The sequence below is a fragment of the Ictalurus punctatus genome, chromosome 1 (assembly GCF_001660625.3).
Source record: "Ictalurus punctatus breed USDA103 chromosome 1, Coco_2.0, whole genome shotgun sequence".
Taxonomy (NCBI): domain Eukaryota; kingdom Metazoa; phylum Chordata; class Actinopteri; order Siluriformes; family Ictaluridae; genus Ictalurus; species Ictalurus punctatus.
The window spans coordinates 34,323,615-34,347,960 of record NC_030416.2 but is presented as its reverse complement, the minus strand read 5'-3'; the positions used below and the strand labels follow the sequence as shown (position 1 = coordinate 34,347,960).

The following is a 24,346-nucleotide window of genomic DNA, read 5'->3' as shown; positions in this document are numbered from 1 at the left end:
GCTGACCAGGGTCCCATTTGTTCTGATATACAAAACAAACAAAAAAATCCTACTGCAACAGCTCTGTTAGCTAGCTAGTATTGACTAACGAACTAGCCTAGCTTGTTTTCACAAATTTGCGCTGCATAACTTTTCTGCTATGGAACCAGGCAAGCTGGACTGTTGTTGTTGTTGTTGTTGTAGTAGTAGTATATAATAAAAATCTAAAACAAATACTATTACTGTTAGTACCAGTATGATTACACCTGTTACTGTTACTGCTTCTAGTACTATTACTGGTACTGCTATTACTACTACTACTTCTGCTCCTCCTACTGTTACTACTACTGCTGTTACTGTTGTTAGTACTATTACTGTTACTGCTGTTACTAGTACTGTTACTGATGTTGGTAGTACTAGTGTTACTGCTGTTGGTACCAATCAACCTTCTCATCATAGTCATCTACCACCCGACTGGTCCCCTAGGTCCTGGTCTTCCTGGAGACTTTCTTGAAGAAATGGACATGCTCCTCAGTCTTTTCCCTTCTGTCAGCACCCCTCTTACAGGCCGTTTTGAATTCAACCTCCCCCTGACAAGCTCAAGTCCTTTTGCCTTCTCCCTCTTCTGCATTCCTTCTCCTTGACATTCAACAGCTGCCCACCCACACACAAGGGAGGAAATGTCCTGGACCTGGTCTTCAGTTGCCCCTCTCCAGCTACATACATCAATTCTACCCCAATCCACACCTCCGATCATCATTTGGTATTCTTAACCATCATCCTCCCTATCCTGCCTAAAACCAGCTGTCAATTCTTCTCTCCTCCCTGTCGAAACCTCCATTCTATCTCGCCTTCCTCCATAGCTTCCTGCACCCTGTCATCCCTTCCAGGCCCCGACTCCTTTTCCTCCCTACCATTGCAGTTAACCACAATTTCCTCTCCTCACTTTCCTCATCGAGGGCCCTCCTCTGCTCTCTATCCTCTAAACCCAAGAAGATTTCTTATGCTGTTCCTTGGCTGTCGGATGCATTACAGAGCAATTGGAGAGAACTAAGAACAGCAGAGAGAAAGTGGAAGAAATCACAACTCGACACAGATCTTGCCTCTTACTGCACTCTCCTGTCCAAATTCTTATCTGAAGTGACTACTGCTAAGACTGCATTCAACAAGGAAAAGCTGGAAATTTCTGCACAAAACCCTCACAAACTCCACAACCTCTTTTCTTCACTACTCAACCCACCGGCTCTTCCTGCTCTGTCCTACCTGACTGCTGAAGACTTTGCCACCTTTTATGATGAGAAGATTGAAAAAAATCTGCCAGACCTTCATTTCTGCCCCAACTCTTACACTACCCACTGAGGATTCCTCTTCTCCTTCACTGGCACATTTTTCTAATCTAGCAATAGATGAGATCCTGCAAGTCTTCTTATCCTGAAATCCTACCACCTGCCCATTGGATCCAATCCCTTCCACAATGCTCCAGACCGTCTTACAAGACATCCTCCTCTTCATCACAACTATCATCCATGGCTCCGTATCATCTGATCATGTACCAAATGCATTCAAGAGAGCAAGCGTTATTCCCATCCTGAAGAAACCCACTCTGGATCCCTCTGATATTGGCAACTACCCGACCGGTATCACTTCTCTCTTTCTAAAATTCTTGAATGCACTGTCTAAAATCAACTGCCTCTCAACCTCTCACAGAACGACCTCCAAGATCCTAACCAGTCTGGCTTCAAACCATCACATTCCACAGAGACTGCCCTTTTGGCTGTTACTAAGAAGCTACTTGCTGCTAGATTAGCCAAACTGTCATAAGTCCTCATCCTTCTCGACCTTTCAGCAGCGTTTGACACAGTTGGCTACAGACTCTCTTGTCCACCCTCATGAGTCTCGGAATTCGTGGTGCAGCGTGGCAGTGGTTTGCTTCCTACCTGGAAGGCCGTTCACTCAAGGTGACGTGGAAGGGATTCGCATCTGCTCCCCATGAACTCTCCACGGGTGTCCCACAACGCCCAGTACTTGGTCCTCTTCTGTTCTCCCTCTACACTCGAACTCTTGGTGAGGTCAGATCCTCACGTGGGTTTCCATACAACTGCTATGCAGATAACACTCAACTCATCCTCTCCTTCCCTCCCTCAGATCCTCTTGTTTCTGCTCAGATCTCAGCATGTCTGGCAGACATCTCATCATGGATGGCAGCTTATCAGCTGAAACTTAATCCCAGCAAAACTGAACTGCTGTTCGTCCCAGGTGATTCATCACCATGTCAGGATCTTGCGATCTTCCTGGACAACTCTCTGATACCACCTTCCATTACTGCACACAAATTGTGGCAACCATGGACAATCAACTGTTCTTTTCCTCTCACATTGATGATCTGACACACTCATGTCGAATTTCTCCTTTACAACATCAGAAGGATTCGTCCATCTCTATCCATACAGGCCACCGAGGAGCTGGTTCAGCTTCTTGTTATTTCGAGACTGCACTACTGCAACTCACTCCTGGCAGGTCTGCCTCTGAGCACCATTCGACCTCTACAACTGATCTAAGTTCTCCCACACCACCCCATTGCTATGTTCCCTCCACTGGCTTCCTGTAGCTGCCCTCATCAGATTTAAAACACTGATGCTTGCCTACAAAGCCAAAAATGGACCAGCACCCACTTACCTCAAATCACTAATCATACCCTGCATTGCACCACGCTCCCTCCGATCCTCTAGCACCGCTAGACTGGTCTCAAACCTCTAGGCGTCTGCCAAATACCATAAATGTAAATGTACTATTACTACTACTGTTACTACTACTACTACTACTACTACTACTACTGTTACTATTATGACTACTACTACTACTCCTCCTGTTATTACTATTACTACTATACTACTACTTCTACTATTGTTACCACTACTACTGTTACTGCTGGGACCCCTGCAACAATTTTTAATTAAAACTAATTTATATCCAACAAAGATGTCATGGTTGTGCTGGATGTAGTTACATTGCAAAGAATTTGTACAGTTATGATCCTCCTGATAACCAGAAAATAGATGCATGCACTGTTCAATGTCACATTCTATCACGTTGACGTTCAATACCAAACTCTGTTATCCACCACATTCATGTTTTTTTTTTTTTTATTATTTTTTATTTATTTATTTATTTTACATGGTTCTACATTCAGACATTCGTTTAATTGATAAGAGCTTGAACAGGTGGCCGCTACATGCCAGTAATGCAATCACAATGCTTATGCAAAGTGGCCATTGTGAATTGGGGGAAATTTTAAGGCACTGTTCCTCTTCCTTTTTCTTTATTTGTCTTGCATCTTGTTTTTTTTTCACTCTCTCACCACTCCATCGCCTTTCTTCTTACATTTCTCTCCAAATCATTTCCAAGTTGCCTGTCCGGCCCATGCCGGGTTTGCCGCCTTTATTTTCAGGAGCGTGTTCGAATAAATACGCCGCTTCCGAAATGAATTCAGATCGACTCTTTCATTTCACTTCCCTTCGACACATTTTTCCATCTTGTAAGAGTCACGGTACATTAAAAAAGCCCAATTCATTCGCTTTTATCCCTTCCTGATAGATGTGCCGTGTTGTACATTATTACTGTCAGTATTTCCTCAAAGCTGGAGTGGAAGCTATAAAACACTCAGGTCTTGTCTTGCCTGCAGCATCATTCCTTTCAGATGCCTATCTCATGAGATCAGATTGAATTACCCGCAACTCTGAACTGTAACAAAGCATTTGTTCCAGGAGGATGAATTGAAAATAAAAAAAAATAAAAAATATGGCAATAAATCGTAGATACTATATATTTTCAAAGCCTTTAACTCCTTTGTGGGCAATATATGGGTGGTAAAGTTGCGCAGAGTCTTTCCACTTTTACTGCAAATGCTTGCTCTGACAGTCCTAAACTCTTGAGACGTACAACAATGAAAAAACGGTGTGTGTGTGTGAGTGTGTGTGTGTGTGAGGACCGGAATGGAAATTTCCTTCAGATCACTTAGAGACGCTGCTGTATCGGTTCACACTTTCTCAGCGATTCAGCATCTTCAGCACTCCTGAATGCCCCAGCCCTACATTTCAAGCAGTGTGTGTGTGCGAACAGGGGTGTAACCAAAGACCAAAGGTTTTTTTTTTTTTTTTTTTTTTTTTCCCTCCTCTCTCCGTCTCACACCTCTACATACATCTGCATCTTAAAAATCATCATAAATATGCTGCATCTTAACGTCCCGCCTCATGTTTTATACTTTCATTAATCAACCATAGTTGATCGAGTATGTTCTACTGTGCTTTCTAATTTATCCCGCCACTTGGACGCCTCATTGCTGGCATTAATGACTTCTGCTGGGTTGCTGTTTAAAGTGCACAGGGGAGGGGGGGGCTCGGCTGGTTAAGCAAGTCGAGCATTGAACACAGCTGCGCACGCTGGCTTTTTAGGAACACAATTAAAGTGAAGTTTCCTTAAAGGTATGGGGGTTGCTGGGGTGTACCGCCGAGGAGTGTATGGAAATGTGTGGATGATGTATAAATGCATCTTAGAGTGGGTTTGATGACCGAAAAAGGCCCGGACAGTCCCACACACGTGCACTAGATAGTTCACATCGGTGTATTTTCATATCACAGTAATTGCTTGTGTTGTCACGGCTATATTTCGACACAAGGCGAAATGCTTTTGAAGACCTTCACCCCCCCCTCTATGTAATTAATAATATGCTGGTTGTTGTGATGGGTTCACAACAATGCAATTAAACAACAAAAATGGCATAAACGTGCCTGAAATTTCACAGTCAAAAAAAAAACATCTAAACTTCATAAATATGCAAATATGTCCACCCCTGACAACAGTAAACCACTGTTGGATTACCTGCATATTGGCGCATGATTGGTGCTTTTATTTGATGTACTGAATAAAACACTTGGGGCTTTGCTCTTATAGGAAAATAAGGTGGTATGATGAAGCATTAGAAAAAAAAATCTAACGTTGCAATTTTAGAGATTCGGACACTGGGAAACTTGATGAAATCTACTTCATGTTTGTAATCGTTATTTAAAAAAAAAAAAAAAGATTATACACATTATTGAAATATCATGAGCACTGTGATATTTTGTGATGACACATTACATTGAGTACGAGTAAAATAAACCTGTTATTTGTCACCCCACTGTTAGAGAAAATGAATCAACACTTCCTTACCAATCAGAATAAAGAATTCAACAGTGTTCAACAAGTTCTAGCTCCACCCTCTTTCTTAAAACAAACAAACAAAAATACGGTCGTAATGATTTGTGCGTTTTGACAAATCTAATCTTGTGCTTTCTTATTCTCCTAAAAAGGTTATCGTCCTAAACGTCATGACTTTTTAATAAAACAGAGGAGACATGGATTCTTTTACGCCTTCTATATCGTCCATGTTTTATAGTTTGGCTATGTACTTAAGATGGCTAGTTCATCACCTAGGCTATTCATGGTCATGAAACCCCTAGTTTGTATACTCTTATACCAATAGAGATTGAGGTAAAATATCATTTATAACATGGACTGTTGTATAAACGGACTTTTGAATTAGTGCTGAAGGTAGAATTTTTTGTATTCCTATTGCACAAGCATCTAGTTAATAATGTCTGGCATCCCAGGTAGCGTGCTCACACCCTTTGGATGCATAATCATTTGGTTCTCAGGCAGGTGGAAACATGGGATGGTAACTAATTATTACATTTACACATTTGACAGCCACGTTTACTCAAAGAGACAATTGTTATAGTGCTTTCTGCAACATAGGTCAACGGTCCCCAACCACCGGTCGCGACCCAGTACCGGGCTGTGGAAGAGTTGCTACCGGGTCGCAAGAACTAGGCTATATGCAGTGCCACTTTATTTATTTATTGTGCATTTCCCCTTTAAGAGCCACTATCCAAAATTACATAGGTGCAGTTCAAAAAGCATCGGTTCCACACTTTCGGGTACAGCTAATATTAACATGAGTGTGAAACAAACATCGCTCAAAAGTTTCTTTAGTGGCTGCCACTGCTGGGCCCTTAACTCAGCTGCTCAGTTGTAAATGTAAAGTTTATCTCATTTGTACAACTGAGAAGTTGAGGGTGTCAAGGGCCTTGCTCAAGGTTAAGGGCCTTGCTCAAATTTGAACTCAAAAACTCAGAATGGCACGAGCTTGTGAACCTCAGTATGGCAAGAGCATCATGATCAGAGCAGGGGCTTGTGGGTCTCACGATGGCAATAGCAGGAACTTATGGGTCACAGCATGGCAGAAGCTTGTGGGTCTTGGAGTCTTAGGATGTTAGGAACTTCTGGGCCTCAGGATGGCAAGAGCAGAGTTTGTGGGCCTCAGTATGGCAAGATCAGGAGTTTGTGGGACTCAGGATGGCAAGAGCAGGAGTTTGTAGGCGCCAGGGTGGCAAGAGCAGGAGTTTGAAAGCCTCAGGGTGGCAAGAGCAGAATTTGTGGGCCTCAGGATGGCAAGAGCAGAGTTTGTGGGCCTCAGGATGCCAAGAGCAGGAGTTTGTGGGCCTCAGTATGCCAAGAGCAGGAGTTTGTAGGCGCCAGGGTGGCAAGAGCAGGAGTTTGAAAGCCTCAGGGTGGCAAGAGCAGGAGTTTGTGGGCCTCAGGGTGGCAAGAGCAGGAGTTTGTGGCCCTTAGGACGGTAAGAACAGGAGTTTGTGGGCCTCGGGATGGCAAGAGCAGGAGTGTTTGGGCCTCAGGATGGCAAGGGCAGGAGTTTATGGGCCTCAGGATGGCAAGAGTAGAAATTTATGGGCCTCAGGATGGCAAGGGCAGGAGTTTATGGGTCTCAGTATGGCAAGAGTAGGAGTTTATGGGCCTCAGTATGGCAAGAGTAGGAGTTTATGGGCCTCAGTATGGCAAGAGTAGGAGTTTATGGGCCTCAGGATGGCAAGAGTAGGAGTTTATGGGCCTCAGGATGGCAAGGGCAGGAGTTTGTGGACCTCGTAGTGTTTCTTGTATGTTGCTGACTCTGTTATTTATAAATTATTTATTATTATTTATCATTTGTCTCATGTTGATCCTCTCTGCAACCTTGGAGTGGAAATAGGCAGTAAACAAAAAACCATATTTATTAATTAATATTGTGTGTTTCAGTCAAGCGAGCAGGAGCGTAGAAACTCCCCATCTATTGATCCAGTCTTCTGAGAGAGCGCTGACTAATCCCTGCTCACTCACACACTCCCTCCCTCCACACTTTCTCATTCATTCACTTACTCCTGTCTTCTTCCTTCCTTTGCTCTGCTTCATGCTGATTTCTAATTAATCATGTTACCCTGTTCTGAGCTTTTAAGTGTCTCAGAGCAAATTTGGTTCAGCTATTGAAGGACTGAACTCTGGGAAAGAGAGAGAACGTGAAACAATGTCGTGTGTACAGCTTGCCTTTGGTCGTGATGGGGGTTTGTACTCTTTCAATCTTATCTCTGCCTGGCCCTGTCCTATTTCAGAGGCCTCTGATAAAGACCTACACATCTGATCTGTCCTGCTTCACTGCACTTCAAAGACAAAAGGAGACAGACGGAGAGATATACACCAGCAAGCTATTGTTGCTGTGATGGTGAGATGTGAAGCTGTGTATAAAGTAAAACTCAGACTCTGCTACAATAAAAAATGTTGATATATATATATATATATATATATATATATATATATATATATATATATATATACATATATAATTGGTGCTTAAATTTATTTATTATATTTATCACAATTTAGAACTTCGTAAGAAGTTCACAGTTAAAAAAAAAAATCTAAATAATGATAAGTAAAACAGATGTTCAGTTCTGATTGACAGCTCTGACAGTAGCACAGCTGCAAATCACAGGTTTATATTAGTGCATTCATTGTACATTATTGTTTCTATGGTAACAACTTATGGTGGTGCTTGTATGGCTGACGCTTCACATAAATGTTTTAAGTGACAAATTATGACATAAGAACAGGGGGGTGAATACTTCTACAAGCCACTGTAGGAGCCTATTAGATTCCTGCGTCTTACTGTGTGAGTATGTAATGCTTCGTGACGATACCACCGAAACCCGTCTTGAGTCGTTAATCTGGAGTAGAAAAGAGAAGCGTGTGATTATTACCTTTAGGGCTGTAACAGTTCATCGATAAAAGTGATGATCAGTAATTACTGTGGATAACCCCCGTCAGTGACGTCACTTCATAACGGTGAAAAACACATTTCTGTGAATATAACCCGTGTGAGGAACAGCGGAGGTCACCGAGTGAGCGGGAAAGGTGCACGATCCGGGTCGTCCGAAACGTGAGAGTGTTTTATATTAAGCGCTTGGGTCAAACTCACAAGTGTATTAACGTGGCTCGTCGCGTCAGACGCGTGTGACGTTTAATGTGTTCCAGACGTGTTTTCTTCAGCACAGAAATGACATTTTTTACCTTGATATCCTCCTCTGTAAATGTTACAACTTCACACCAGTATTTCCATCCTACATAAAGGCTCGTCCCGACAGCGGGCGAGTCTCCGTTAAACTTCACGAGTCCATGCGTGTGCGTCAGTCGAACAGCGCGCGATAGAAAGGAAGCGCAATAACGCTCTATTGATCAAATGTGTCGTTTGATGCGATATTTAGAAACAGAAGTAATTGCGTTTATTAGAGCAGTAAATGTAATGGGGTTAAAACCCGTCATCGGATATAAATGTAAGAAGTGCCGTACGTTTACAAAATAAAGTAGCGTATTTTTTTTTTTTTTAGTTTTTTAGATTTAACTTCTGCTTTAAAGTTGTTTTCAAAATATAATGTTAATATATATTTTTTTGAATCCTTTGCACAATGTATAGCATAGCCCATATAGGTCCATTTAATACCTTTTTTCATAGCCTTCAGTGTGTGAAGGACAACGTCGGGCAGGATGTAAAGCAGCATGTTTTTTTTCAAAATACGGAAAATAAAAATTGGCCTTTTAATCCAAATCACTTCATCGAAGAAATAATCGACACATCAATCGATTATCAAAATAATGTTTAGTTGCAGGATTACCTCCCTGTGGCTCCAACGCTCAGACCCCGAAATACAGACTGATCTCAGTCATAAACTATTAGTGCTGATCAGATCTTTGTAGATGGAGTAGATCTTAAAGTTTATTTTTCCTTTTACTTGCTTTCAGTTTTGTTTAGAAACGCACGACTGAGAGTGACCGCTTCATCTGTACCCGAAAATAAAATAAAAATAGATCAATCTTAAAGTAAGAATATTTTAAATATAGGCAAATTTACGGAATCTTTCTCTCCTTTGGGTTGTCGGTAAAGAAATATACGACTATTAACCCTGTTTCCATTTGGGTTTTTACCCATTCCAAGCTTGAAATTGTCTTCAAATGAATTCTCTGCCAGTAGAGTAAGAAATATTTAAGCTTTAAATGAGTAAATATGTCTAGAAACAGGCTTAATAGCCTTAGTTTTTCGATAGTAATGTCATCATGCGAAATATTCAATTACTATTCCTTTATTCAAGATATCGTTACTCGCTAAGATCTCATTTTCTGCAGCGTGCCACGCAAGTTCGACAAGTCGGTTTTTCTAAACGACTTCAGTGAGAATTGCTCATGTCAAGTACAAACCTGCCAAGTATTCCACTTCGCAGTCATAATGATCTTTTCTCTCCCTCTCTCCTTTCGCCGAGCCCCACACGAATTTATGGAGATACTAGAGATCCAGATCCTTTCTGCCTCTGGATGGAGCTCAAATCTTCTCTAATTCCAGACTGCTGGGACTACGGCTGCTCTTAACGCCATACAGACTTCATATGAATCCATAATGAACTTTTTCACACTAACTGTTGTGACCCAGATGAGGACGGGTTCCCTTCTGAGTCGGGTTCCTCTCGAGGTTTCTTCCTCTTAAAACATCTTAGGGAGTTTTTCCTCGCCACCGTCGCCACTCAGTGGCTTGCTCAGTTGGGATAAATTCACTCCTTTAATATCTGTATACCGTGTCGATATTTCTGTAAAGCTGCTTGGAGACAATGTCTATTGTAAAAAGCACTATACAAATAAAATTGAATTGAAAGTATGAATCGGATAAAACTGGTGGGATTTAGTGCTACACGATGAGCAGGCCTTCCCCTCTGTTTATATGGGAGATTATTCTACCCAAAACCAGAGAGTAATGCTTAAAGAGTAATTATCTAACTAATTATCAGCTTCACTAATGTCCGTCATGATCAATTGCAGTGTCCATGTGCCTTCTTATCTCTTTCCGTAATACACTTCGACATCATTTCATTTCCCTTCCTCATCCCTTGCACCTTTCAGTCTGAAAAATGGAATTGGAAATTAGAAAAGACTAAATAGAACACGAGAAACGACAAACAGGAAACTCGAACGCATGGTGCTGAATGAAAGGTTTAAATGGCAAAAAAAGTAAAAAAAAAATAGTAATGAATAATAAATTAAAATGGATGAATTGAAATTGAAAACGGAAGATGATTATATGAAAATGACATAGTGAAATGAACTAGGAAATGGAAATGGAACACTGAAATAAATGATAAATGGTATTGAAATGTATAACAGTGCCCATTTAACTGTTACCCCCCCACCCCCCACCCCCCCATATGCATCCTTGGGGACAAGTAGGTTCAACAACAGGAAAAACAACCCTACTCCTTGGACAATTTGGATTGGCGTATCGATTTATAAGGCGGCAACTGAAATGAATCGAGGCAACCATCATAAATCAATTAATTCTGATTATGAATGTATTATTATTGGATTGGGATTATCAGATACTGTAGACGGATTATTATTATGATGGACGTGAAAATAGGCTAGCAAGGTGATTTGCTCATAAATCTGACGCTTTTGAAATAGTCGTTCTCAGGGTGTTCAGAATCCTTCAGATTCTGGATTTGTATCATAGACAATTCAGCGTATGAACGGCCGACGTGACAGAAATATCATCTCGCCATGTATGTGAAAAAGATGGTTCTAATAAATTCCAGTATGAAGAAATAACACCATTTTTAATTTTATTATTATTATTATTATTATTATTATTTAAAAAATTCTGTAGTAAATTTTAACATCAGGTCGGCTGCTTTTAGAGTTAGCCATTATTAAAATCGAATTTTTTTTAGGAAAATATATCACTATACCTATGATATCTCAGAAAAGTTTAGTGTGACATCATTTATCACAATATTAATATGATATCGTATCAAATATCTAATCATCGTCTTAAGAGTTTTCGTATTGTATCATACCTTGTGGACGCCTGGGGGGTGCTTTAATCATAACGTGCTCTACGGATTTGCAACGCACTCCGGCGACGTAACTGTAGCACCAGCTACTTGTTCTTGAATCCCGACATCTGCCGATTACCTGCCAGTCATATGAATTAATCAGCATGCACAGATGGCAGAAAAAAAAAACTTTCATAATCTTTTTCACTGATTAAACGGAGCAAAATCTGTCATGGCGTAAAGGCGTCATATATCTCACCTGCTTATTACACACAGTCACCTCACTGTTAAACACACTGAGAGAATCTAAAGACACTAGCTAGAGTCAGATAGCTCTTACATTTGATGGGAGGACTGAACGCCGCGTGTCAGATCTCAAAGAAACTGTCGCTTCCTGTCGCATCCTGTCACAATATGATGCCAGTGAAAGGCATCGAGACTGAAGATAAGAGTGTACGCATGAGTGAGTGAGTGTGTGTGTGTGGGTGTGGAGGCCTATATGGATGTATATGTAAAAACATTTTCACAAACACTCTGTAGATACTGCTTACCTATGAGGCGTGATATACCTACATATCCAGGTTTGGCGTAATAATAAATCACGTCCTCGTGAAGATGACTTATTATTTTGCATTTTGAGAAACCTTTTTTTTTTTTTTTTTTTTGGTCTATCTTGCTCTAATCTTGCCCGTGGATATGGGCTCATGTACATTTAATACCTGCCCATTAGTCCTATTAATTCCCAATCTCCGTTCTCTAAATAACTGTCAACCTGCTCACACAGGCCTGTTTATTTCACGCTTACTAAAAACCTCACGTTGATATTACATGCGGAAATGCTATACGAGTTTGTCTGTGTTTTTTTTTTTTTTTTTTTTTTTTTTGCTTCTCTAAAGTGACGTTAATTGAAAGTCCCAGGTGACTACACCTCGATTCAGTTTGCTTCGTATAGAACAATCGATTTTTTATTTTTTTTTTAAGGGTAGATTTGTAGGTTTAGATCTCTAATGAGCAAACCAGAGGCGACAGTGGTGAGGGAAACCTCTCCTCTCCTCTCTGATGCCTGATAGTAAGATTCAGATTATTAGTCAGTATACAGTTATATAGACAAAAAGCTAACGGTACCAAATTCTAAATTTGTTGAAATTATATGGAAATTGATTTGCATAAGAAACTTTCATGCGCTAGATAGATAGATAACAAAAAAAAAACCCCACTAGCTAGCTTAATGTTCTGTTACCATAATATCAGTTTATATATTTGCAACAAGGGTCACTCGGAACATACCAGGAAATTGTTATAGTTGTTGTTATATTTTTATTTAAAATGACTTGATACAAACTATTACGTAGGAATGTTCTTGGGACAGCTGACGACTGTATCAGGAATTGCGGATGGATTATAACTATACCGAGGGTCGTCAAGTTGTACAATTTTAATGCTTGTCGGTTTAAGCTAGACGAACCGTAATACGTCTCCTTTTCGCTCGTTTATTAATCCTATGTGAACCTCAGTAGCCCGTACAGGGCATCTTTCTGTGATGCGTCTTAGCTTCACAAACATATAAAGGCACAAGGACGCGTGGTTCATACGCAGGGTGTCCGAGTCAAGCTACATATACGTTCGTTTTGTATTTTTGTATTAAGTCTGGAACAATGCAGTGATTGTAATGTGTTTTTTTTTTTTTGTGTGTGTGTGCATAATCAGTGTGGTCTGACCTTTCAGGTGGCTTGATTCTGAGAGGACTGAAGCATGAGGCATATATTTGAGCTCGAATATGATGTACGAGAGAGTGGGCCAGGTTTTAACATGGATCGCTCCAGAAGAACAGTAGAGAGCCAGTAGTCGGAGTTTCGGAGTTTGCTTGCCTGTGGACTTTCTGAGATGGGTGACATGTACACCATCCGGATTGGCTGAGAACTTTTGGCTGTGTATATTTTTATCACAGACAAAAAAAAAAATCCCCCCCGCCCTCCACACCGCTCTTTTTTTTTAATGCTACTCCCCACCTTCTCTGTCGGTAATACACGTCATTTTAATGAATCCACACATTCTCTCTCCGAGCTGGGATTGCCGATTTCACGCCATTTACCAATTAGCATAAAATAGCTGTTTCATGCTATTTGTCACCTTTTCCCTAACTAAAATAGCTGATTTTAATTATTTTGTTTAATTATTATTGTTCATTTAGGATGAGCTATTCCATTTCCTTTTCCACTAACAGCAGCTGTCACATTTTAATTAATTTTTTTTAATAAAGTAGAAATTTTGTTTTTCTTCTCCCCGACAAAGTAGATGTTTAAGTGTGTGTGTGTGTATATATATATATATATATATATATATATATATATATATATATATATATATATATATATATATGTATATATATATATATATATATATATATATGTATATATATATATATATATATATATATATATATATATATATATATATATATATATATATATATATATGTATATATGTATATATATATATATATATATATATATATATATATATATGTGTGTGTGTGTGTGTATGTGAATATATATATATATATATGTGTGTGTGTGTGTGTGTATGTGAATATATATATATATATATATATATATATATATATATATTAAACTTAATGTGTATGTGTATTCCTCACCTTTCTTTCTAATAAATAACGTCACCAGCTTTATTTATTTATTTATTTATTTTTTAAACTATTATTAAAATTTTCTTACTAAAGTAGCTGTTATTTTAAATATAATGTGTAGATCAGCCTTTTTCTAATAGGTAGCTATTTTTGGACCACTCCCCACCTTTTCTGTCACTAAAGTAGCTGGTTGAAGTCATTTCTCTCATCGCCCTTGCTGTGGTAGATAGTGGGTTTTTTTTTTTTTTGTTTGTTTGTTTGTTTGTTTGTTTTTTAACTGTTCTTCACATTTCATTATTAAACTAGCTTTAAAATAAATAAATAATCAAATAAGTCCGAAACTCACCACGTAGTCAACCAGCACCAGTGCAGCTGTGGGATATATGACCAGCAGCTGGCTCTTTGTGAAAATCTCTGGTTATATTTCATGTTAAACAGGAAGGAAGTCACCCTGGACCACCTGAAACACTTTGTTTCTTGCCTGTCATGATTTTAAGTGAGAGAAATGTGCGGAATTGATAATTACCCACCGGGGGGGGGGTCTAATGTGGTTCCGTTTCATCAAATGCATCAACAACGACGAGGTCTGATGTGAGGATGTACCGTTGCCATGTTGGGTAAACGTCCCCTCGGAATGGCTCCGCGTTCATGATCGCTAGATTCACGATTATCGATCGAATCCCCATCTATCGTTCGATTGATTTTATGAATCTATCTCTTTACTAATTTTCTGTCTGTGGTATATTTCTACTGTCTTAAAACATATTGAAATGAGTAGGATTTTAAAATACTCGTCGTTCCAAATCCGGCAGCCATATAAAGCTTTCAAAATCGAGAGCACACTAAGCTGTGCAGTGACGTGAGGATGAAGCAGCAGAACTGAAGAATACCACATTACCGTCCAACAGGCCGAGTTCAATACCAAGAACGGGCGTTAATTGATCGAAACCTAATATAAATGTAATTCAGAAATCTTATTCCATCACTCTTTTCTAATGCAAGTCCAGTAAAGTGTGCCTGAAAGCAGTAGTAACGATAAAAGCGTGAAATATCCGGAGGCAGTAAGAAGAACAGCGTGTACGTGTGTTTAGTGTTTAAGTGAAATATGTGTGGCGTGACCACAAGTTTAAAACAGTGAAGTAAACGCTGGCTGAACAGGACTATGCAAATTTTTGTTGCATAATTTGCAAATAGATGACATGCGATCCATAAAAATAAAAAATAAAGAGAGAGAGAGAGAGAGAGAGAGAGCTCCACGAATAAATTGTGAGCGATTTCACGAATAAATGAATAAAACGAGTTTGAGAAATAAATAAGACGGAATGCACAAAATCATAAACAAACAAGTAAACAAACACGCAAGCAAGCAAGTGAAATAACTTGTTTTATTGACTTGCGGATCTCGTTTTTCTCTCATCTTTTGTTGAAGGTATTTATTTGCAAATTACGCCACAGCATGCTCCGCGTACGGGACATTCAGAACATAAAAAATCAAATGAGTTCCGCAAGTCAATAAAATGAGATTAATTCTGTTTTGAGCTATTTTTTTTTTGTTTGTTTAAACTGGTGTTTATTTCTTTGCGAATTTTACACCAAAAAATTCCTTAGAGCTAAAAAAAAATAATAAAAAAAAAAAAAAATTGTTTCGTTTCAAAATGTGTATATGAAATGTGTATAATTGTTAGATAAATAAATAAATAAATAAATAAATAAATAAATAAATAGTTGTATAGTGTGTATAGTAGTTTTGTATATTTAGTAAAAAATACAAATGCTCCTCCTGGTGCTCTCGGACTTTATCGTCAGGCCTGAGGTTGAATAACTGAAAGAATTCGAACACTAGAAGTGACCGCTCTGGGACTCAGGCCTAGGGCATCTCTAGCAGGTGTGAACACACATTTTAAATGCTTCAAGATGTTCTTTACGATCGTGTTCACGTCCAAGAACCGTGCCCTCGGGTACAGCAATTAACCTCCGCGTGCTCCCACGGCTGGCCATATGTTCTGCTACACCTTCAGGGTTTTGCGCTCGGATATTCAAATATTAACCAGCACTCTAGTTTACCTCCATTTATATATATATATATATAATATATACCACAGCGCTTTTGAATTCTCAAATTTGAAGTTGATTCTTTCTCGATCGCAGCAGCTCTGACGCAAATCACTGGTTTAAATTAATTACATCTGTTCTAAAGCATTATCGTTTCCATAGTAACAGCTTGCACACAAGCTTATAAATGTCGGACTAAAACGAAAACGTTCTGTATAACGGTTGGAGTTTAATCATGAAGGTTTTTTTTTTTATTTTTTTTTTTATGTTTGACATTTCTGGACGCAGTCTGCAGTGCCAGTGCTTTGTGACGGTCTTCCAAGTCTTCAGGGTTTTGCGCTTTTTGCGGTTTCTCCGTAACATGATAAGGTGGTGGTGGTGTTTTTTTTTTTTCTTCTTTTCTTCTTTCTTTTCTGTCTGATTACCTTCAAGAGAGAAAACAACCATGTGGACGACTGTTTATCTCTGCTATAACGCAGGACAGAACAGGAACTAACTTGTCTCGTTTCCAAGATTAAATGTAACTATAAACGGATAAAAAGTACAATGTGCTGTTCTTTAACAAATAAAACGCTGTAATTGTTGGCAAATCGCTGTGGTACAAGAGGAATAAAGCGTCTCGTGGATTATTTTTGCATTAACAGCACACCCCCAAGTGTTTTACATATTCACTTACACATTTCTACTTATTTATTTTTTTCCATTTCAGATACTTTTTTTTTTTTTTTTTTTTTTTTTTTTAATGTTTTATTGTTTGTACATCTGCCCAAGGTTCTTTTTACGGATAACGAGATGTTTCAAGAGCGAGTGGTTGAATGTTTGTAGGATTTTCTGTGGAGTTATGATTGTAACCAGCAGGTGAACTCATTAGATGTAAGAATTGAGACAAACAAGGTCAAGGTCAAATGTCTGAGAGAGTTTTTCCTCACTAGTTTCCTTCCTGTTCGGCTCGAGAAGGTAACGAGACGGTCGTTTGCGGCTGAGGCTTCTCCGTCGATGTGTGGAAATAAGTACGTTGTTCATTCTCCTCCTCCTTGTTTTGTTTGTAGAGTTTCCCGTCAGACGAGGGCTGGCCGTTTGCCAAGTACCTGGGCGCGTGCGGGCGCGTGGTGGCCGTGAACTACGTCGGCGAGGAGCTGTGGAGCTTCTACGAGGCGCCGTGGGAGAAGCGCGTGGACTTGGCCAAGCAGCTGCTGGACATCGCCGAGCAGCTCACCAACAACGACTTCGACTTCGCCCTGTACCTGCTCGACGTCAGCTTCGACAACTTCGCCGTGGGCCCTCGAGATGGCAAGGTCATCGTCGTGGACGCCGAGAACGTGCTGGTGGCAGATAAGAGACTCATCAAACAGAGTGAGGGCACTTTTTTAATTTTTTTTTTCCCCCTCTCAGTCTGATTTGCGCTTGTGCTTCACTCTTCAAAGGCACTGAGCTGCAGCCCGAGGCTGTGTTTTAGAGGCACGATCAATCACTCCGGTCTGATTTGTTTTTCTCAGGAGCACACCAGCGCAGTACAAGGCAATCTATTCAATACCAAATATCTGCTGGTCCTGAGCGCTGATACCCACTGACGTCTTACACGGATATAAACATGCCCGAGGCTTTATCCTTTATTTTATTCTTTATTCTGAACTATTGATTCTGATTGGTCAGGAGGTGTTAATTAATTTTCTATAGCAGCAGCTCTGATAATAGTTGGCATGATGTTTTTGTTCTTTTCCTTTTGTGGTGTTTTGCATTTCAAGTTATTTTATCGTTTTGTTTTGTGTTTGCTGTAACGGATCGGATTTGAGGTATTTTCTGATCCGACCCGCTGACATTTATTTATTTATTTGCGTAGCTTCATTAGGATCGTTAAGCTCGACGTCGGCCGAAAGTCCGTAACACGAACACCGAGCGTCCTGACCGTCTCATTTCCAGCTATTAAGGTTATTAAAGAGGGAGAAGGTCAGAAGGTTCGAGGTCCGGTGTCGGCCGATACTGAGAGTTTGATCACGATCGGTTTTGGGCAGCTGTGTATTATTAAAAGAGAGACGTATTTAAAATGACGGTGAAAACTCCCGAGGGTTTTTGTCTCTGATCACGTGACTTAAAGCTCCCCTGACGTCGATATTAACACCACACAGAGAGTTCTCTGGTGTCAGAATTGAACATCCACAGACCGGTCCCGAGTCATGAGTAAGGAGTGCCGATGAACCGTGTCGTGCTTTTGTTTTCCGGACGGAGAAATCGGATGAGTTTCGAATCCTTTTTTTTTTTTTTTTTTTGGTTTTTCTTTTTTTTTTTTTCTTTCACCCGGATGCTGCTAACTGCATCGATTTGTCCCGTCTCCAGCGAGGCTATTGAGCTTCATGCCGAGTTCTGCTTCCTAAACATTTGCCACCTATTTCCCCACACTAAACATGTCGGTTCCCCCGGAGGCCTGCGCAGGATTTCAGACGTGTACTGTAGCAGCCGAGGCTTTGATACAGACCGAGCTGCAGAGCCGCTCTAGAGATGTGTAGTGTAGGTGTGAAGGGTGGGATGGGGATTTCTCAAAGACTCTCATTTCTCCTGGACTACACTCACCCACCCGGTCTCTCAGTGTGTGTGTGTGTGTGTGTGTGTGTGTGCTGTTAGAGTTGTGAGACCGATGTAGCTGTCTCCCAGTTGGATCGTATCGCCAGTTAGTTTTTCAAATTTTATTCCAGGAAAAATGTTTCACCAGTAAAACTTCATGACTCCATATAAAATCTTTTTTTTTTTTTTTTTATAATAAGCTGTTTTCCAAAATATGAGACATTTGGCATTGCTGCAGTGTTTGTGTGTGTGTGTGTGTGAGTGTGAGAGATCCCTGCATTGTTCAGAGCGATGGACGGAGATGATTGATAGCACCATCAGAGTGCTAGGATGTCAGGTGTGAGTGTGTGAGTGAGGCATGTTAACAATGTGTGCGTGTGTTGAGCAAGTGTGAGTCTGAGAGTGAGTGAGTGTGTGTGTGTCTGTGAATGTGAGAGAGAGTGAGTGTGTGTGAGAGAAAGTGATTGTGTGTGTGAGAGAGAGCGTGTGCATAGGCACCAATTTCTGTTTCTGTCCCCCCATAACACACATCCAGTTCTGGCTGTAACATGAACGCTTTATATTAATGTCCTCGTTCAGATTAGTCCATAAATATAGTTTTGGGTAATAAAGAGGAATGACACGGGGAAAGAGTATTGAACACGCTAACTGAAATGTATTTAATAGTTAGTGGAGAAGTCTTTGTCTGTAATGACGCTTCAAGACGCTTCCTGTATGAAGAAATGAATCGTCCGCAGTATTCAGGTGTGATTTTGGCCCGTTCTTCTAAACATATTGTCTTTAAATCTTGTTCAGCTGGATTCGAGTCAAACCAATGGAGAGTTTCCTTTGCTGTATGTTTGGATCGTTGTCCTGCTGGAAGTCCACCCACGTCTCATCTTCATCATCCTGGTGGATGGCAGCAGATTCTTCTCAAGAATCTCCCGGTAAAGGGCTCCATTCATCGTTCCTTCAGTTATATGAAGTCTGCCAGTACCATGTGATGAAAAACAGCCCCACACCATGATGCTTCACCTCCACACTTCACTGTTGGTGTAGAGTTTTTAGGGTGATGTGCAGTGCCATTTCTTCTCCAAACACAGTGTGTAGTATGACAGACAAACAGTTCAATTTTGTTCTCGTCTGACCAGACTACACTCTCCCTGTGTTTCATAGGCTTGTCCAAATCAGTTGTAGCAAACTTTAAACGAGCTTCGACATGCCTTTTCTTTAGTAATAGAGTCTTGCGGGGTGAGCGTGAGCAGCGGAGTGCATTGCCTATTGTTTTTTCTGTGACGATGGCACCTGCTGCCTCCAAGTGTTTCTGGAGCTCTTTCCGAGTGGTCCTTGGCTCTTGAGCTACTCTTCTGATTGTTCCTCTGACTCCCTGCTCAGTAATCTTGCGAGGAGTTCCTCTGCGTGGTCGGTTGATGACGGAGTGATGTTGCTTCCACTTGCGGATAATGACATCAACGGTGCTTACTGGAGGATTCAGAAGTTTTGAAATACGTCTGAATCCGATTCCATCAATATGTTTCACAACAATAATGTTCTGAAGGTCTTGGGAGAGCTCTTTGCTTTTACCCATCATGAGATGTTTCTTGTATGACCCCTTGGTAACGAAAAGCCTTCTTATAGACCATCAATTTACTAACCCAGCTGATATTACTTTCCACAGATAGGGGGTATAATTACTTACAGATTTCAGCTGGTTCCTTACGTTTACATTTATTCATTTAGCAGACGCTTTTATCCAAAGCGACTTACAAATGCCTGGGAGAACTGCCTTTTTTTAAGCATGTTCCATACTTTTTTCCCCTCGTGTCATTCCACTTTCTTATACATAACTTAATGTTGTGAATTCTTTATATTTCCGGATTTCTTGAGTTAATACTGATGTCTGGTGAAAACTTCATGTGAATAACCTCATTGGAAATATACTTGCTGAAAAAATCTTGATGCGTCCAATACTTATTTCCCCCACTGTGTGTGTGTGTATATATATGTATTTGAATAATATGTAATTATGTGTGTGTGAGAAACATGTAGCCTCTGTGTCAGTCCCTCCTGAGCACAGTGTTATCGCTCTGCCAGCAGTCTAACAGTAGCAGCTCTGTACTAGCAGCTCGCAGGATGTGGAGAGAGTTCACTCACAAGGACACGGCCTCTTTACCCGGCCCTGCTGTACCGAACCTGCTGCGTGACCTTTTCCACCAGCACCTTTGTGTATACAGTGCACCCGAGCGATCCGTTTATTACTTTCACCCAAAGTCCGAGTTTAAATTCCTAACAAAAATTCCTCGTTGCTTTAATGCTGCGATCGGTGACCTGATCTAGTCGAGGGCGTTGATTACTTTTCTATAACAGCAGCTCTGACAGCAGTGCTATATTCATGTTCTAATACGTCATCGTTTCTATAGTAACAACTCATTCGCAGGGACTTGTATGGCGTACGCTTCACATAAAGGGTGGGTAGGATTATACAGTAGCTGCTACATAAGAAAGGATAAGCATTGGCAAATTCCCGTGTTATAAGAGGAATTAAACACTTTAAACACTGCTGGTAAAACAACGGTCGTTGATTTATTTCCCGTTATGTTTATTTTAGTCGGTTGAATGTGATGTGGTGTGTGTCGCGACGCCGGTTTCACGCTCCGCAAGTTTAGGATGACCAGAAAATTTAAAGAAAGAAATGCCGAGGGTGTGTGGGTGTGTGTGTGTGTGTGTGTGTGTTCTAGTTTATTCCCTGCAATCTAGAGCTTGTTTAGATGCACACCGTCTGCACACCTGCCCAGTCAATCTGACCCAAAAGTACTACTGAATGCTGTTTAGTACTGAATCTAGTGAGTCTCGCTCGCTCTCTCTTTTGCTCTTATTTATTTATTTATATACATGGGGGCGGGGGGGTCTTGAATATCGGCTGACACCGGAGCTCGTTTTGAATTGGAAATCAGCACATTTGGGTTGCAGAATTTGGTTGGAGGGGGAATTAAGTACCAGTGGTATTCTTTGGCTTGAGAAAATCGCAGATTTCAGTTGCTATTCCGCTCATCATCCTCGAGGACATGCGCGCACGGAGGTAGGTCCGAGGCTAACGAAGCAGATTTGCGGTCCCGGCCTGTGTGGGAGATGCAGAAAGGCCGAGCGTGGGGGAATTGGCAGCGGTTCGTCTACACTATCTTCTCATGGCAGAGCCAGCTCTGTGGCGGGATGAAGAGATTGATTGATAAGGGAGAGGGAGAATTTCAGTCGAGTTGTTGGAAAGGAGGAGGATCTGCAGAGCATTACAGGCTTTTGGGCTCATCGACCTCATCGATTTACCTGTAGGTGCAAGTTTCTCTTCTACGAAAAAAAAAAACGTTATTTATTTGCGGTCATCGCTCGGGCCATTTCAACCCACGCTTGAAAGAACAGTCGTGTGGATCGTGAGGAGCAAGAGCTTGATTTCATGTCTTTCATTATTTCATTTTTTTTTTTTTTTGGTTTGTTTGCTATTTGTCATCGTAATTAATTAATTAATATAATGAATCGATTGGTTATGAGGGTGGTGACCGAAACGCCAGTTCATCGCACCAGCCTGTTGTTGTATCACTTCCTCAGTTGACTCCTACCCCCTGTTTTTCTTAATCTTTCTCCTCACAGATAAGCCAGAGAACTACGACGTGTGGTACGAGAGCCGTTTCGAGGAGTGCGATAAGGAGGCCTGCCTGTCTTTCTCCAAAGACGCTCTGTGCTCAAGGGTCACCGTCGACCACAACTACTACGCCATCTGTCAGAACCTGCTGTCTCGCTACGCCACATGGAGAGGCAGTACCGGGGGCTTGCTGCACGATCCGCCACCCAACCTGGGGAAAGACGGGCATCTCGACCACCTGCTGGAGGAGTGCGTCAAGCCCAAGACGCGCTACGGACGCTTTGCAGCTGCTAAAGAGCTCCGGCAGTATCTCACCGAGCTCAGCGGCACGGCCAGGTAATGACCGAGTGGACTGCCGGGGAGCGGGTACTGAGATACTGACGGCTTCTTTCGCTCTTTGGGTGGCGGAGGAGTTGTTTCGGAGCGACCGGGGGAAAATATCCGCGAGATCTGCGCTAACGTTCCAGCCTGCTAACTTTTAGAAATGTCGTTCCTCTCCGAAGCACGGGGGGGGGGTGAAGATCTCCATATCGGATTGAAAGAAGGAACACTTTGTCTCATTTTACTCAAGATCAGCCGTCAAGCGTCCGTGATCGATGATGGGGAACGTCATCATGCAAGGCATGGAAACTTGCTAATGCTTCAGTCCTAGGCTCATCGTTTGATCATCTCTGCCATCGTACTTTCTTCCAAGAGTCGCTCGGTGAGACGTGAGCACGCTCAGAACGGCAGCTGGAGAGTTCAACACACCGCAGCTCAGGAGGAACCCATCTCCAGGCCTCTTCACTAAATCTCAAGACTTCCAGTGATCTGATGTTTTGGCAATCAAGCAAAGCGAGGGTTTTAGGGTGTACAGGATAAAATAATGAGCTGCAGCTGTTTTTGCTTTCGCATATACCAAAGAGTCTGGCTATATGTCGCTCCGATCCCTGTACATTTCGGCATCCTGTAGTGATTACGCGTGCTCGAGGGACGGAAAATGGACACTTTTGATGGAGGATTTTTGCTCGTGTTCATCGAGCAGATCCAGTAAGGACCGAACTTAATCCCGGATGATTCTCCGTTCTGAATAAATAACCACCAGGTCCGACTCGGCCCCCCGTTTGAAAGCGGACACGCCGAAACGACGCGATGCGCCGGCCCTACCGTTCAAATTTAATTCCACGGCTCGGAAATTGATTTAATCGCAGTTTAATCACATGTCTCTGACAATTAACATCAGTTAACCTTCAGCTATCAATCTGCCATTTTTCCTGTTCCTGCCTTTTTTTTTTTTTTTTAAATGAATTAGCACATTAGTTTTGATTTTACACTTGGTGGACCAGTGAATTAGACCTGTGTGTGTGTGTGTGTTTGTGTGTGTGTGTGAGGCAGATGCAAATCATCATTTCATTGAGCTTCGGGAAGGGGCTGGAAACCCAAATCTAGATAATCACCTCAGCTTAGGACATCTGATACAAAATGAACGCGAAGGGAAGACGTCGCCGTTCTCTCACTATAGAGCGAACTCTGTTCTTGGAGATCTACAACCTCGCAGAACCCGGTTCCTTCCCTCATCTAATGTCTTGACTCGATCCCCGCTGTAATTTGACTCGCGTCGGAATCGAAATCGTGAGACCCGGGAAATCTCGAACTACTTAGGTCGGGTACTAGATTAACGGCGGGAACCGGGTTCCACAGGGTTCCACGTCACCTCGGACGTTCTAACGTGGAAAAGCAATAAGTGTCGTTCCGTATGACCCGGTTTCATCTCTGTTCTACCCGGGATTGATCCGCACCTCTTTAGCAACGGGTGTGAGCGATTTGTAAGTGCGTTTAAAAATGAAAAAAAAAAAAAAAACATAAAAAAAAAACAAGAAGGAAAAAAAACAAAAAAAAACACCTGTCTGCTTGTGTTGTAATTATTATTATTATTTTTTTTTTTTTTTGAGTATTATATCAGCGGTGTCTGATTTTACTGTGCCTTTCATTCGAAAGTTGTATCCACAACTTTTCAGTGGGTTTAATGATCAAATAAATGAATCAATCTATATATCTGTTTCTTATATTACCTTCTATTTTGTTATTTTTATTTATATATATATATATATAATATGTGGTCACTTGCACTTCCGTTACACATTTAAAATCAACCTCCACAAACAGACGTTGGGAACGAGCTTCGGTTCATTTCCCACGGACTTGAGACGACCGACGTTCGTAGCGACGCTCACAGCAATGAAGGTTATGATCACCGCTACTGCACACGACGGCTCTGTT

At 41.1% G+C, this 24,346-nt stretch overlaps 1 protein-coding gene across 3 annotated transcripts in view; it reads left to right on the top strand.

The window, feature by feature from the left end:
• Window positions 1-24,119, top strand: part of dipk2ab (divergent protein kinase domain 2Ab) — a 55,061-nt gene extending 30,942 nt beyond the window's left edge. For all 3 annotated transcript variants that reach the window (XM_017481398.3, XM_017481409.3, XM_017481416.3), the window contains exons 3-4: window positions 16,965-17,268; window positions 22,096-24,119. In XM_017481398.3, coding sequence (XP_017336887.1) covers window positions 16,965-17,268; window positions 22,096-22,427 — 636 coding nt within the window. In that variant the 3' untranslated portion in view covers window positions 22,428-24,119. The remainder of the gene's footprint in view (window positions 1-16,964; window positions 17,269-22,095) is intronic.
• The last annotated feature ends 227 nt before the right edge of the window (window positions 24,120-24,346 follow it).